The sequence below is a fragment of the Panicum virgatum genome, chromosome 2N (genome assembly GCF_016808335.1).
Source record: "Panicum virgatum strain AP13 chromosome 2N, P.virgatum_v5, whole genome shotgun sequence".
NCBI lineage: Eukaryota > Viridiplantae > Streptophyta > Magnoliopsida > Poales > Poaceae > Panicum > Panicum virgatum.
In genome coordinates this window covers 65,493,400-65,509,482 of record NC_053146.1, presented here as the reverse complement: position 1 = coordinate 65,509,482, position 16,083 = coordinate 65,493,400, and the positions used below count along the sequence as shown (strand labels likewise).

At 44.6% G+C, this 16,083-nt stretch overlaps 1 protein-coding gene across 2 annotated transcripts; it reads right to left on the bottom strand.

Annotated features, from left to right (window-relative positions):
• Positions 1-7,695: 7,695 nt before the first annotated feature.
• Positions 7,696-15,741, bottom strand: LOC120661830 (COP1-interacting protein 7-like). Of its 2 annotated transcripts, XR_005670103.1 has the most exons (11): positions 15,167-15,741; positions 14,890-15,069; positions 14,695-14,797; positions 14,539-14,569; positions 14,029-14,074; positions 13,666-13,818; positions 10,977-12,960; positions 9,299-10,640; positions 8,448-8,531; positions 8,120-8,260; positions 7,696-7,967 (listed from the first exon to the last, which is right to left on the bottom strand). XR_005670103.1 is itself a non-coding variant. In XM_039940809.1 (10 exons), exons 1-10 carry the CDS (start codon positions 15,223-15,225, stop codon positions 8,196-8,198), a joined length of 4,047 nt encoding a protein of 1,348 aa, XP_039796743.1. In that variant the 5' UTR covers positions 15,226-15,741; the 3' UTR covers positions 7,800-8,195. The 2 variants fall into 2 exon arrangements, 1 of the variants encoding a protein (XP_039796743.1); XM_039940809.1 differs by having other exon boundaries at positions 7,800-8,260.
• Positions 15,742-16,083: the final 342 nt, after the last annotated feature.

Below are 16,083 nucleotides of genomic sequence, written 5' to 3'. Positions count from 1 at the left end.
CAAGGAGACCTGAAAGCCAAGTCTTTTTTTTCCCCAGAACAATACCTCTATGCTTGTATTGTTGATACGTCTTAATATGTGAGGGATCATTCGGAGTTTCGCTTTCACATGGCCGCCACTGCCATTGACATCAGGGTCAACGCGGCACCACCTCCACACCACACCAGTCAAAAGACAGCAAAATTCTTACCAGACGATTCAGAACCTGAGGTCAATGGCTAAGGTCGTCCGGGTTCGTAGTTGGGAAGAACCTTGCGATGCAGAACCTGCCTGAGCCCAGGATGACAAATTGAGGATCCTTGCTATCCTTCCATTGCTCTGGCAGCTAGGCAAAGCTCCTTCCAAGCGCCCCCTAGCTGGGGCTCGGAGTCCATAGTGGAGAGGTCAAGCTGCAGCCAAGTGCTAAAGGGTTTCGGCGGAGAGAGGCCAAACCAGAGATTGAGCTCGGGCACATACTCAACCTTGCCATAAAAGGGTAGCGTCCCCTTGCTGCTCACTCCCCATGTGTGACTCGCCGTGTCCAAGCAGTAGGTGCCCAAACTGAACAGAGGCTGTTGATTTTCTCTGTGCTGCTCCTTAGTTCAGTGAATCTGCTGTCGAAGGCTTGCAAGCATGAGTTTTACATCTGAAAGTTCATGCCAGTATGATCTCGTCTCCCCTTTCTACCTACGCTGGGCATGTCGTTGCTTCAAAGCTCAGACACATGTAGTATACTAGTATGTGTGCGGGATCGTCGCCGAGAGGAGCTTGGATTTGCCATAATCCACTTGTTATTGGAATGGACTACGCCAGCATGCCACTCGTGGGTTCAGCAGGGCAGATCAGATCGATTTTCATTTCATCTATACCTGTCAGTGATCGTTCGGTGGGTACCTTCCTCTCGCAAAGAACAGCTTCTGAACATTTCAACAGCAGATAACTGGATGCTAGCTGCCTGAACATGTCGGCGCTTGCAAGTGCAATGCAGAAACTTGCAATCATCATTCCAAAAAAAAGAAAAGAAACAAGTAGCAATCAATCCGACGTGCCAGCCAACGCCCTAAAAAGTTACGGAGTGGGTCCAGCAAGCATTACAGCAGCTTACAGAGTGGAGGCAATCTCTAGCTGTTCCTTTTCTTCACGCACAGGCAGGTTAACTGGATGCCATCTGCTCTTGTTGCCGGGGTTCAGGAGCTAACAACTGCCGTTGCAGCTTGACTAGACTCATAGAACAATACAGAGGGGATGTGTCATTCAACTGTCTGAACATGTTGGCAGCCCTGCTTCGCACAGATAACGTATATACTGAAGAATCGTGAGAACTGGTCTGATAGACAGGTGCTCTGGATTGGTATCACGTTGCTTGTCGAATCGAATCACATACTGCATGATTTGTGTGCAGAAATGGGCGGCGGACAACGTAAACGGCATCGATAGAGGAGCCGAGTCTTCGAGTGGTGGTGTTGTGATCACGATGAGCATGAGAACCACTCCCCGTCCCACCCTTCAATGTCGTCCAGGCTGAAAGAAACAAACCAATCAATCTCATCCTCATCCTCATCATCAATGTAATTGTATATGTAAACATTTTAATTGTGTAAACAATAACCAGAAGTCCAAGATTCTTGTCGTACGATTAAAAACTAAAACTAGTTGAGCTCCGATCGACCATCGGCAGGATCTTACCAGGGCAAGGCGATGCCACCGTCGCCGTCGTCGCTGCGACGAACCCCTTCGTAGCAGCAGGTGCTGTAGTCGCCGTCGTCCGCGTGCATCGTCTCCAGGACGTCCGGCGGTTTATCATCGCCCCCCGTGACCGCGCCGACGCCGGGCTCGCACAGCCACCGCCACTCCGCCGGCAAACCGGCCGCCTCCGCGTCCGCCGCCGTTGCCACGACGTCCGCCGCGCTGCCAGCCGCGCCGCCCTCCGCGACCTCGCCGCCGCCGCCCTCCATGCTCTCGAGGAGGATCTTGCTCCACCACGCGGACGCGGCGCCCACGTCCGCGGCCGTCGCCTCGCCCCACCACTCCACGCCCTTCTGCTGCAACTCGCCGGTCGACTGCGTCTCCATGTCGTCCAGCACCAGGGCGATGAACGCAGCCGGTGCGTCGACCGACGGTGGGTCGTACTTCTCCGCGGCGCTGAGCGCCGGTGACCCGTGCCCGTGCGTGCCGCTCGCCATCTCCGTTGCCGGCGGCGAGTACGACGAAGCGGCCGGCGATGAGGATCGGATCGACGGAACGCCAAAGAGATCTTCACAGTCCTTGGCACTATCCACGGAGCCACCAAAACCTTGGAAGCTAAGGTTGAGCCCTAGTGGCTGCGCAGGGAGGCTGCGAGCCCACTGATCCAAGCCACCCATGGCGGTGGGCGCCTCAGGTGGTGTGAGATCATAAGGACGACAACGAACGGGTGATGGGTAGTAGTAGCTACCAGAAGGAGCGGTGGCGGCGGCAACCCACTGCCCAAGCGGGCTGCGCAGCTGATGGGCGGCGAGGGAGGCGGCGTGGCTCGTCGGCGCCAGAAGAGGTGCTTCTTCAACCGCTCGGCTTCGATCCTGAAACGCCAGTTGCCCTTGCTGCTGCTGCTGATGCTCTTGCTGTCGCAGCTCGAGCGGTGGCGGCTGACGAAGAAGCAGCGGCTCCTGACGCTGATACGTGAAGGGTTGCTGCTTCATGCTGGCCCGGTGGATCTTGAGGGCGGTGACGATCTCCCGCCGGGCCTCCGCCATGTTGAGCAGCCTCTCCTGGTACGGCCTGCTCGCGTGCCTCCTCCTCCTCGCCTGCTTCTTCATCTGTGGCCTTGCAACTGGTGCTTGCTCGTGTTGCTCCTGCTGCAGCTGCAGCTGGTGATGGTGTGGCATGGTGTTGTTGGTCATGGTGTTGAGGTGATGGTCCTCGTGGTATATCTTGCTGGGGAGATGACGACGAGGAGCTCAGATCAGATGCTTCTTCACAAGGCTCCTGATGTAATAAGCCCCTGAGAGTTGTTCTTGGTCTGGTCCGTGCTGCTGTTCCTAAAAGTGGAAGAAAAAGGATGTGAACATGTTGCCATCTTGGACGGTCAAGCAAGCTGTGTGTGAGGCTCTTCTTCTCAGCTACTCCCTCCGTGTTGGTAAAGAAAGTAGTTTTGAGTCTGTCTTTAAGTTAATATTTTAAACTTTGTGCACTCAAAAAAATAAAATAAAATGTGACTATAAATAAATCCTTTTTGGTTGAGTGGAATATATGAAAATGATGTATTTCATAATTTTTTATAGTAAAAAAATAGTGATCAAAGTTATTTTTGAAGATCGTATCGATATTCGAAACGACTTCCACTACCAAATCTGGAGAGAGTATAGCCTATACGGGTGTATAACTTCTAGGCAAGGAAGTGTAGGTGAGAGTGTGAAGCAAGTGGGACATGAAATAGGGACGGTCCTAGGAAGTGTGTGGTTTGTTGAGAAGATATGGCATGTAGTGGCTAGTAGCTAGGTCCTTGCTTAGACATTGTAATGGCCACTAGCTGAATGGCTGACTGCACAACAGATGACGAAGCCCAAATGCCATGCCGCCGGTGCGGCAGTCTCTGCCATCCCTGGTTATTATGGCACAGACGCAGAGTAACCTAGAGCAATTTGGCGTTGCAAGTTTCATGCTCAGAGCCACAAGCATCCATAGATGACACACGGTGAAAACAAAGGTCACGGAACCTTGAGTTTCTTGCACCCAACAAGTTTGAAGTTTAAGCTGCTGAAGACGAAAGGCAAACAATCTATTTATTTACAGGTTCAAGTTTCCCAATCCAGTGACAAGAGACAAGGGCGAGAGCAAATGGCAACACCCTCTACCGGCCAGCGGCCACAAAATCATTTGAGCTCCTCTCTTCTCTTGACCCTTGGCTTCAATGCAAAGGCCAAATGGAGAGAGAGATGATTGGTTCCCATGGACGGTGGCAAGGTGCAGGGGCGTCCTTGGGCCCGTGCGGGCTGTGCGACCGCACAGGGCCCCTAAATTTGAAGGGCCCCAAAATATGAAGTACATCTTAGTATATAGTAGTATAGGAGGCTTCAATTCTATGAGTTTGCAGTCCATTTTATAGGAAACAAGACCCAAATTGATAGAAGTTGAACCGATCGGTAGCACTCCAATTCTCTCGACACACACGACGCGAAACCCTAAAGCTTCGGCTTCCTCGCCCATCGGCATCGCCATCGCGGAAGGCATCACCCCTGACAAGCAACATGGCGGCCGGCGGCGTCGGTGACAAGTGAGTACTGAGTAGGACTCGTGTCTCGTCCAGAGCCCAAACCGCCCAACGCCCATCTACATTCAAATCCAATTCCATCGCAGGTGTGTTCCATCCTGATCGTTGCTTGCATTTGCAATTGGCTGCACCTGCAGAGGCACTCGCCAAGGCGGAAGGCCAGCCCAAGAGTAAGATTTAATTCAGTGTTATTTTCTTCATTCCTCGTTTAATTATGTTGATGTCTTGATGATTAAAATACATCTATTAATTTTGTTCTTTCCATTGCAAATGCAAGTCATGTCGTCAGCAAAACAGCATAGGAAATATGATTCTATCAAAAGCGTAGAAAGAAACAAATATGATTCTTGTGCGCATCATTGAAGATTTTATTTCAAAGAGTTACCGAAAAATAAAGTTCTTCAAGTGAAAAATAGCTACGATAATTTTTGAAATATCCTATTTATATGTTACTTATTACTGTTGTTTGATTTTACTAGACCATTAGAGCCTTATCTTAGCATTTCGCACTGGGCCCCCATTTTGGTCGGGACGCCTCTGCAAGGTGCGGCACATGATCCATCTACAGACAGAGCCTACGATAAACCCTAGACCTGCCCCTGCACTCACTGGGTTGGGGCTCACCGATTTTTTTTTATTTTTAACCTATTTTTCAATTTTATTTTAAAAATAACTCACCCTGACAAATATTTGCAGATCTAGCCCGTTTGGTCGCGCCGAGCAGCATGGCATGACAAAAACACTCTGTCACGCCACATGCATTGGCGTGACAATATGTGCCACGTTGGTATGCTTCGAAACGCTCGGAAAGGGTCTGCCAGCACATATTTCACGTGTCAAGCTTGTCACGCCACTCCCACCGGCGTGACAGTACAGCCTTGTCACGCCACCCCCGCCGGCGTGACAAGGTCTGATCTTAGAAAAATTATAACTTTTTCATACGAACTCGGATGAAGATAATTTTTATATGAAAATTGTAGATCTCAACGAGATCTACAATTTTGTAGTTTTAACTTTTTTTCATTTGAAGTCACTAAGATGGTCAAATTGTTGATTTAAGCTTTCGACAGCATATTAAGCACTTGTACCTCAATTGGATCGTCTCCAACTTAACATGTTTATCATGATTCCACCAATTATGTTTTATATAATATTCAATATATGAAATAGCATGGACTAACAAATATAATTTGATAAGAAATATAATGGGAAATCAAACTATAATTGTTTAGTATGGAATATAACGTAACACTCTAGATATTATTAATGATAGCTTTAATATCTAGAGTGGTGGGATCTATGGGAGGCACCTCGAGAGATGGTCTTAGCTAGCCCAAGCATGTGGTGCAATCGATGAGCATTCCGCTGACCAGAGGATGGAGATAGTATGGTCGAAAAGGACATATAAGATGAAGAACAACTAAAAGTACTCATTTTATCTCTATACTATTAAACTTGTAACATCCATGTTACCTCCTGTGGTTTCTCCAGTAGAGCCACTCGCGGCTATCTACCCAGACCTGCCTCATCCGCCCTATGCTTTCCACTCACGCGTCTCCCGACGGTTTCTCACTCCACCACCTCCACCAACCTCCGGGCTCGCGCAGGCCAAGTGAGAAGAGCATGGCGGATGCGAGAGCGGCGGCGGCGGTCCTCATGCTCGTTGTCGTCGCACTGGACTTCCCATTCGCTCAAGCGGCTCTCAATGGCCGTCAACAGCCTAAGGATAAAACAATACTTCCTGATCGGAGTGTCTTAAATGGGCAACAAGGAATAAATATGTGTTATTTTTAACCCAATTTTCTCCCCACTAATCCCTTATAGCGGCGATCCCCATTCATATATAGATGCACTAATCACTTATTTGCGATGTATTATTGATGCAAAATTCTTGAAAATATTTTTCAACCTATTTTACTTGGGATATCAAAAAATTATAGCGTCTCATATTATCTCGCAAAAGTATTATAGCTGGTGGTTGTCACCCTCTAGCAACAACTCAAGATTTAGATTGTCTGGAGTAAATAATACTAAAAATGCATATGCTTCTTGCCCACATGATCATGGGAGTTATGATTTGCATGCATATTCTTTGTTTGGATAGCTATTCTTTATGCTTTCTTTAACACTTCATTGTGAAATTGATGCTTCAAATTTTTTCAACCCACGGACGAGTTACGGATCTAGTCTAAACTACTGAATTAGTAGTATAAAACCTACACATTTGTATTCTTTTCAAGCTATTATCATATTTTAAGGTCTTAATCTTTCAAAAAGTTACTTGATCTAGGTTATAACTATAATTAATATCTAAGGTGTTACATTATACTTCATACTCAACTATGATATATTTTGATTTTGTCATTGTATTTCTTATCAAACTATTATTATTTAGTTCACATTATTTCATATATCAGAACGTGAGTCGATAAATGAAAGTTATCAAATAGACTCTGACAATACAAGTGCTTAATATGCTGTTAAAAGTTTAAATCAATAATTTAACCATCTTAGTGTCTTCAAATGAAAAAAAAACTCAAAACTACAAAGTTGTAGATCTCGTTGAGAGCTATAATTTTCATATAAAAATTATCTCCATCCGAGTTAGTATGAAAAAGTTATGATTTTTCGAAGATCAGACCTTGTCACGCCGGCGGGGGTGGCGTGACAAAGCTGTACTGTCACGCCGGTGGGAGTGGCGTGACAAATTTGACACATGGAATATGCGCTGGCAGACCCTTTTCGAGCGCTCCAAAGCGTGCCAATGTAGCACACCTTGTCACGCCAATGCATATGGCGCGACAGAGTGTTTTTGTCACGCCACGCCACACTTCTCGGCGCGACCAAATGGGCTAGATATGCAAATATTTGTCCGGTGAGTTATTTTTAAAATAAAATCTAAAAATAGGTTAAAAAGAAAAAAAAATATTCGGGCTCACCCTAGGCCCTCTATGGATCAGAGAGGATGGCAGCCAGGCACAGGCTATTGTTCACAGTAGCCGCAATTGTTAACTACCCGGTTCAATGCACATGTTTCTCCATTGATTTAAGATGAAGATTTTGATGGAATACGACTCAATGGAAGTACAGAACATCTTTTCAAAAAAAAAAGGAAATGCAGAACAATCAACCAGAAGCAATTTGGCGAGCATTTTTTCCCCCCCACAACTCTGAAGGCATTCTGCTCATCTACAAGTTCAGCAATTTGGACATCCATTGCACGTCAGATGGGATTCGATCCTGTGTTTTCACTTTTCAGATCCAAGAGCTACCCATGCACAAGCACAACCATTTTAAATGAAGGTAAATAGAACAAGTACAAGATTTGTTTACTAAGATCATCAGTAAAATCAAGTACATGAGGTTGGCCTGAAGTCGCATGAGATACTCCACAAATTGTTAGAAACATATGTACATCAAAGATGTTATGAGGTCTGGTCACTAGTCACCCGCTAAATAAGGCGAAGTTTGAGAACAAACTCGATGAAGTTTGCTAACAATATATATACGAACAGAAACATTTAAAAGTCACACTTGATAAGTGACTTGCATGTGCCATGTAGAAGTCTAGTTTCCATTCTCTAAATGGCAAAATTACCATATATCGTGAATTTGTGATATATGTCGATGAAGAAACAGTTGAGAGGGAGATACAGATATATCACAAAAAACAATGAAAAAATACAGTAGTTCTGGGCCAGTTGAAAGAAAATATTGCAAAAGATCTTGAAGTCCAATTCTACACAGGGGGTAAAAGAATATTAAGAAAAAGAATATTAAGAAAAAGAATAATCAAACGGGAAAAATGGAAAGCTCAACTGGCAGCTTATATGAATTGCCATAGATACACAATATATATTTATAAAACCACAAGCTAGCAGTGTTGCATACCATCCATGAAAATTTGATACTTGTACCTAATTCCAGAAGATATTTTATACACTCGAACCCTGGCCTCATTTCAGGATCACCTGAGCCTGGCATCACCTCCCTTGTTTCGGAACGTTGGGAGGGAGAAGAAAGAACGTGGCGCTGCATTTCAGGGATAAGATATTTTAGAGAAGATTGTGATTCCCAAAATAAGTATTTATGGCAAATATGGTGAGAATTAGTACGAAGAACCAGTCTTCACACCCTTCACTTCAAACCAAAATCTTCACATCATACGCTGTGAATGAGCAACTTAACATAAGCATACACATGTTTCAAATTTCTATACCTTTGAGAGAACTCCCAGTGAGTTGATCCTCCCTCAATCGGAAATTTGCAGGGGGGGTTGGAATGGAGCTGCGTAGTGATTGTTCTGCAAATTAAGAAGTCTTAATCAAGCTTACATGCTAGAGTAAAGAAAATGTGTGGCCAGAGCTAAATTACAGTGGCCAAAGGATATACACATATCTAATATCTTAATATTCAAAGTCCTTGAGCTATGTGAGTGCATCATTCCCATACCCAGCAAACCTTTCCTAATTGCCGGGTGGTCCTTGAGCCATGGCTCACAAAAATACGTTATCAGTTTTTTTTTCTGATGGCAATGCACAGGAATTCCATAATGAATATTGCAACTCTAGCATCTTTTTTCCCCTGGGCAAAATCACGCATTTGAAATGCATCCACAAACATGTACTAGGGAGCTAGATGAGCATGTGAATTATGAATGCAATCAAGAGAATGAACAGAGGAACATCCAAATGTCGTTATCAACAAATTGCAGATAAACATCGTATTCAAGTCGTAATGCAGGACTGAAGCACCCTGGTTAATGTATATAACATGAGCCAAGAATAATTGGTTGTTCATGGTGTATCTTAGCAAGAGTATGAGTACCACTCAGAAATCTAATATTCTCAGACAAACATACAATAAATTGGTTGCCAACTTGTGGGTAAATTGTTGGAACCTACCGCAACTTTTTTCTTTGGAGTTTTTAGGGCTATGCTTATCACACTAGAAAGTCCCCTTTAACTTTTTCTAGTGCCCATACAGTCTGGGAGTAGGATTTTTAGAGGCATACAAACTAATTTAATGACAATGACTGGAGCTTTTGTAGAAAAGTAGAAAGCAAAATACCTTGTTCAGCATAAACCTCATTCTCAACAAAACCATCATATGAAGCAAGATAACCCATTCGAGACTTTCTGAAATCATCAGAAGATCCTACTACTAGATCCCGTCCATCTTCCATGTCATCATCACATTCTGAGGCAGTGGAAGCAGATACCCAATCATTTACTAAGCCATCGCCACCTCTATTCTTCCTTCCAAATTTCCAGAGTTTCTTCAATCCTTTGGAAACATCTTTCCGTGGCTGTTGAGATGCATTGACGCCAGCAAAAGGCATCTGTGCGCTGCCCCACTTTTTCCGCATCCGTGAAACATCAGCATCAGTTATTTCATCAAGTGAATGAGAATTCCATGGTGATGGACTTCCAGACGGTGAATCAGCAAAAGCATCACCATCTGAATTATCATTTGCATAAGGGAATAGCTGTGGAAGGCGAGAGCTCCAGGGTGCTGGAAGATCACCAGTCGGGTTGTGCACATTTCCTGTAAAAGCAGTGAACTTGGTACCACCAAGGCCAGATGCCTCACTTGGAAAGTTAACATCGCCATTTTCTGATCCTGGGTCGTCCGAATTTCCAAATTCATGACTCGCTCTTGGGTTCTCACTGTCAGAATCAGCAGGAAAGTCACTTTCCCTAAGATTCTCTTCAATGCTTTCATATTCTTCCTCTTCTTTGGCATCATCAGGGGAATCCTCTTGCTGATCTTCAAAGTCACCACTGCTCTCATTGTGCTGGTGAAGGGCATTTGCCATCATGGCTGCCGCAGCCTGAAATCCAGCTATACCAACAACTGAGTGAGTCCCATTGCCTTTCCTAAGAAAAGCCTTTGGTGGAACGGTTTTACGGGTATTGTAAGCAAAAGCCCCCTCTGAGTGATTATTGGAAATTCTTGAGGGAGCCCAATTGTAAACATCCTCATTCTCTGATGGAATGTCCTTTAGTTCATCAGGAATTTGGCTCTTCCTCATAGATTGTGACCTCCTTGATTGATCTTCTTTCAAGATACTGTTTGACTCTTCAATAATGCTCTTGCTACGGGCAAATGATTTTTGCTGAACCCTGGCGGTTGCTCTGCTGAGTCCAGGTGAAGGCCTTGTATTTTCTTTTCTTAAGTCAGAGAAATTGGGGACAGACTGCGCAAGAGGATTTTCTGGTGGATTCCTGCGGTTTGCATAACCAGAGCTTACAGTCCTCGATGAACGCTTATGGATAGGAGCAACAGATGTCTTTTGGCTGGAAGCAACTTTATTTGAAAAATGCTTCCTGGAATCAGCACTCCTCGAAGAACCATCACCGGATAGGTAGTCACTATTCAGTTCCTCTTCAACCAAGAATGAGTCTACCCCCTGGAAATGGCAAATAAAATTATTGCAAGAAAGTAAAGTCCATATTGTTTATTATTCCAGGATCCCACAACACTGCATGCAACTACAGGATTCCAAGATATGCATATGACACAAAATGGTGAATGGTTTACACAAATACTTTGTAAAGCATTAATTTTCTGTACCAAAGAAACTTCGAAAATCGAAACAATATTTCATGTAAAGTGGAAATCCTAAAGTTATGTGCTCAGGGTGTTCATTAAGCATCCTACCCAAAATTCTGAAGTCACTTTTTAGCTATAACAAAGAGAACTACTTTTCTGTCGTCAAACAGTTATATCAAATACAAATATATACCTGATCCCTATTTTTTCTAGTTGACTGCAAAGGAGGAATCTTCTGAGAATGAGAAACATAAGTCAAGTCAGGGATGTCTGCAGACCGCGAAAATTTAGCTAGCATCTCAGCCTTGCTCCGTTCTAGGCTCTCATGCATTGCCTTTAACATTGCTTCCTTCTCCTCTCTCTGCAGTTTCCAGTCTTCCTTCAGTTTTGCATCCCTCTTTTGCATATACTGTTCATAGAACTTCCCTCTCGATTCTTCTAAACTGAGAATGCCAAGTTTTTGTGGTGTGCTAATGTTATACCCTTGATTGTTCACCATCTTCAGAAGCTCATTGGCATCAAACTCATTTGTTGTTATACTCTCCTCCACAACTTGTTTCGTATGAATTGTCTCTGGAAGAACTGCTATAGGCTTCACCTCACTCACCATAGGTGTGCTATCAACCTGCACATCTGTAGGCTTGACTCTTCGAGAGGATGTTAGCTTATGTGCAGCATATAGCTTCTCTAATTCATTGGCCTTCATTTGTAGTTCACCATGTCGATCTTGGTTCCCTTTTCCTGGTCTTACCCTAGCCTGCAAATTTAGCTCTTGCTCGGTAATGGATGATTGCCTGCTCAAATTTGTTCCCTGGCGACCAGAACAATCTGAATCAGAACCAGCAGTAACCTTTCTCCCTACATCCTCTGCCTTCCGTGCTAGACGGTTTCGCTGGTTTCGCTGCAAACTGACATCATGGAACTCAGTTTCTGTAGAGGCTACCTCATCCCTACCAGATGAGCCTCTAACATTAGCTCGGGAATTAGATGATGTTTTTGATTTAACACCAACAGATACCTTTTCAAATGTTCGGGATGGCCGATCTTTCCTTCTGATCACTTCTGCTTCAGTGTGAATATCTTTTGTATGGAGGCGAGGACCTCTATTATCATTTTGTGGAATCTGTTCACTTGCAATTGGTACTTCATGAGCAGCACCTTCTATTTCCTCTGACAATGGGCTAGTTAAAATATCCTTATCTTTCAGCAAGGTTTCCTCAACTGGCTTTGCAGAAGTTTTTAAACGGTTACTAGTGGAAACATTTGAAGCAGCATTGTTGGACATCCTCGTGTGTCCTTGAATAACTCCCGATTCTTTCCCAAAGAATGACTCACTCTCAGTGCTAGAGTTTATAACCATGTCATCTTCTGCATGATATATGCTCTCATCATGACTAGCAGGCATATTGCTTAAATTTGGAGCTGGGCACGAATTTTTGGTGGTCGAATCCATTGATATGTTATCCTTTTGACATGGCCAAGACTGTGATGTGACCGAAACCTTCAGCCCATTAGAATCCTCATCTGCTCTTGGTTTTGAGTTGGCCTCCAAATCTCTAGATGTTGGAGTCGCAACAGGAGTTCCATTCTCCTTTTTGTCATTTAAGTTGCCACTGTCATTGTTGCTTAGATCAATACTCATATCACTAACATTGCTCCACCTTCTAACCAACTTCTCCATGGAGGCACCAGAAGGAACCCTGCGGTGCTCACCTTTCCCTGGAACCACCTTATCAGTACCTGCTGAGGTGCTGTTACCAGAACTTGGAGTCTGCTCCTTTTTCTGGCTCTCAAACATGCTTATCCTGTCCTTCACACTCAGCCGCCTCGAAACACCTACAGAAGGTGCAGTAGACACATCTGTTTCTTGTTTATCTGCTGCCTGTTGGATGGTTGGCTTGGCTTGCTGTTCTGCAGCGGGTTCGGAAGCAACTTGTGCTGAACCTTCGCTGTTGCCTAGTCTGTGGATCTGAAAGTCACTTTTGCCAACTGTAGATTTGTTGTTGGATTCGCCAAGATCAACTTGCGGATCATCTATAGACATGTCTGAACTGGAAGAATCACGGACATTCCCATCATCAAAGCCCTTCCAGTGTGATGAAACTGGTGGTGATGCATTTTGAGGAATGATGTCGGGATGCCGCTGGCAAAGTGACATAAATTTGGTGCATGCATCACTGAACAAAACAAGTATAAGTTGTCATACATGTCCAGACATCACTCAAAAGGAAAGGAAATAAAGGGAAAAATAAAGCAAAGAGTGTGAAGGAAGAATAACCTCAGTGCTGCCATTGCAACCAGTATAAGGTAACAATGACTTGAGGGCCCATAGAGATTGAACAGATTTCACTACAGCTTGATACCCCCAAAGTCCAAACTAAAAGAACCTCCTCCCCATGCAAACTTCCCCACTACCCAAAAATTCAATTATAAAGTTTCTAAGTTTACACCTTACATATTTACAAATCTGTTACTCTCTTAATTATCATAAAGTTTATTAACCAATCATAAATCATGAATAATTTGCCATGCAATGTAATGGCATTTCAAATTTCATAAATACAAAGAATCATTACTGTGCAACTAGCGGTTATTCATATGACTATATGAGACTTCCCTGTTTCACATCACCTAGAAAATGTGCAACTTATACACAATACTACTGCTCAAATATGCAAAAATCTGCAGCTGCTGTAACATTCGATCAATTCCTAGCGAAACCAAAAGAATCTAGTGTGGTGATCAATCTACTGATGATTGCATTACAGTTTTTTATGTGATTATTAATCAAATTCGAGTACAGAAATACTTATGAGCAACAATCTTAAACAGTAGCTATAATACATATCAGAATTACGAGACTGGCAGGTTTTAAGCATTACCTCAGTCGGTTGGCACCAAAATGGTTTGCAAAAAGAAGAAGCTCGGATACACTGTTAGGATTGAACCCAGCAGAAGATGCTCGGGAACAAGCTGCGGCTAAATCTTGTTTAAGGGCACTTAGACGCACATCAATCGCTCTAAGTAGTTCTTTCCTACACAAAGAATTGAACTCATAAATCAGTAATTAGTAGTAAATTACAAAAATATAGTGTAACAACCACAAATTGGTAGCAGACCTAACAAGAACTGCACGTGAGGTGTCTCATGGATTTTAAAATAAACTAATTGGATAAGTCATGCCCAACTAAGGTAAATCAGGTTCATCTGGAAAAGAATAAAACAGACATGACAAAGGAACTTACTTTGTAACATCTGCTACTGCTGCTGCTGAGGCTGTAACATTTTCAGCTGCCAATAAGCATATTCAGACCATAAATTAGATCCAAAAGCAGCACCTATACAAGATCATACTAATACTGCAACATTTTATGAATATCCATTAACCCCACAAACACTTGCAGCGATTAATTACAGCATTTATGCCTTTCCTCAAGTAGAAATGTATTGCCTCTTATGTGAAGTTCATGCTATCCAATGCATTCATTCATTAGCTCCTTAAATTTCAGGCGATCAATTAACCCAGTTGTGTCTCCATCTGAATATAATCAACTATCTTCCTTTTTTGCTTCTGATTTTACCATCAATTAGAAATTTTTATGTCACCCAAGTTAATATGGACTGAATTTCCCACAATAAAGAAACGCAGTTAAACATTAACAGGTATGAACATAGATGGACTAATCTAACAAGATACAGGCCCCAATGGATATCGGAAGGGCAATCCAAACACTAAACATAATCATACGACATACCAGGTGCACCCGAGGTAGCATCACCAGTACCCTGAACAAGGTACACAATTTTTAGATAAGAGCAAAATCTAGAAAGAAACAGCTTCCTCTCAAAAAATAAAAAAAGAAAGAAACAGTTGCACACTCCAAGAACTGAAAAAAATGCTTGGCACTTACTCCCTGCGCATAGATCTTCCTGGCCCCTTCTAACTGCGACATCTCCAAATCATAGGTATTCGCCAACTCCAGCACCTCTGGCGTGCTCACGAAGCGCACGAACCTGCAGGCAGAGGCCAGCCAAACATCCATCAAAACCCAATCTTTTCGGCACCGCCAACCCAATAACCGCCGGATAAACCACAATCAGCAGACCTCTCGAGGGTTCCCTTGCTGAACCACGGGGCGCGGCGCTCCAGCTGCAGGCGGATGGCCGGAGGTGGTGGCTGCGCCGACGCCTGCTCCTCCGCAGCCCGCAGGTGCGCCACGAAGGGCTTCACCGACCCGGACGCGATCTTCTCTGTCCGCCCATTGCCGGACACAACCAGCTGGCACCTGCGCAGGGACCCAAAGACGCCGCATTTAGCGCACAAGAACCGCACGAACGCATCGAAAGGGTGGAATTTTCCTTCCTAGCCCCGCGCTTCCTCACCGCTGACGCCGAGGGGAGAGCTGGAAGAGCGCGAAGTCGAGCGGCGCGTCGGCCTCCATGGAGTCCTCCGCCACTGCCGCCGCCGGCGGCGAGCTCGGATCTGGCGGATCCCGGACAGGAGCTCCTCCCCCCACCGCAGCCTCCTAAGAAACGCTAGAACGGCTGCGTGGAGCGCCAATGCAGCTCCCGCGGCGACAAGATCGCGGCTGGCGGCGGCAGCGTCCACCGGACCGTGCTGCAGCGGCCCGGATCTCGCCGGCGCCCGGCCGAATCCGACGAGCGCGCGTGCGACGGGGGAGAGCGGAGTGGAAGAAGGGAGGACGAGAGAGCGCTGCGTGTCTGGTGGTGGACTGACTTCTCCCTTCACTGGTGGCCGCCTGCTGCTGAAGGATGATGAAGCTAAATCGAGAATTTTGGGGTGGTATTTGGGAGAGATTAGTGGCTGATTTTTGGAGCCTTTGGTTAAGCTAGCTGTGTGATTAGCCAGTTCTCTTTCGAGATTGTTGGAATCATTGACAAAAGAATGGTAGCTGAAGGGCAGCTACTTGTGGTTATCTTTGAGTTTTCTTCTCAATTTGGCTTTGGTGCCCCTAACTTTTGAGGATAACAGCAACGGCTTGGAGAAGACTGAGGTGCTGAGACTTACCATTTTGCCCCTCCGGGAGAAGATGTAGGCTTTGGCTTTTGAAATTTAGAGGAGGGATTTCTGTTTGATGAGGACCGTTAGGTAATATAAACTTTTGAGTGGCGAATTAATTTTTTAAAAGTCTATCAAACATGATGCATCCATAATGAAGTGTGCCGTGCAGCGAGTGAACCGAAACCAAGGTTGTTTGTGTTACATTAATTATGCTTTGACAATAGTGAGCTTTAGCAGTACTCCTAGGTAATTACATTACAGTTCTATTAAATAGCAC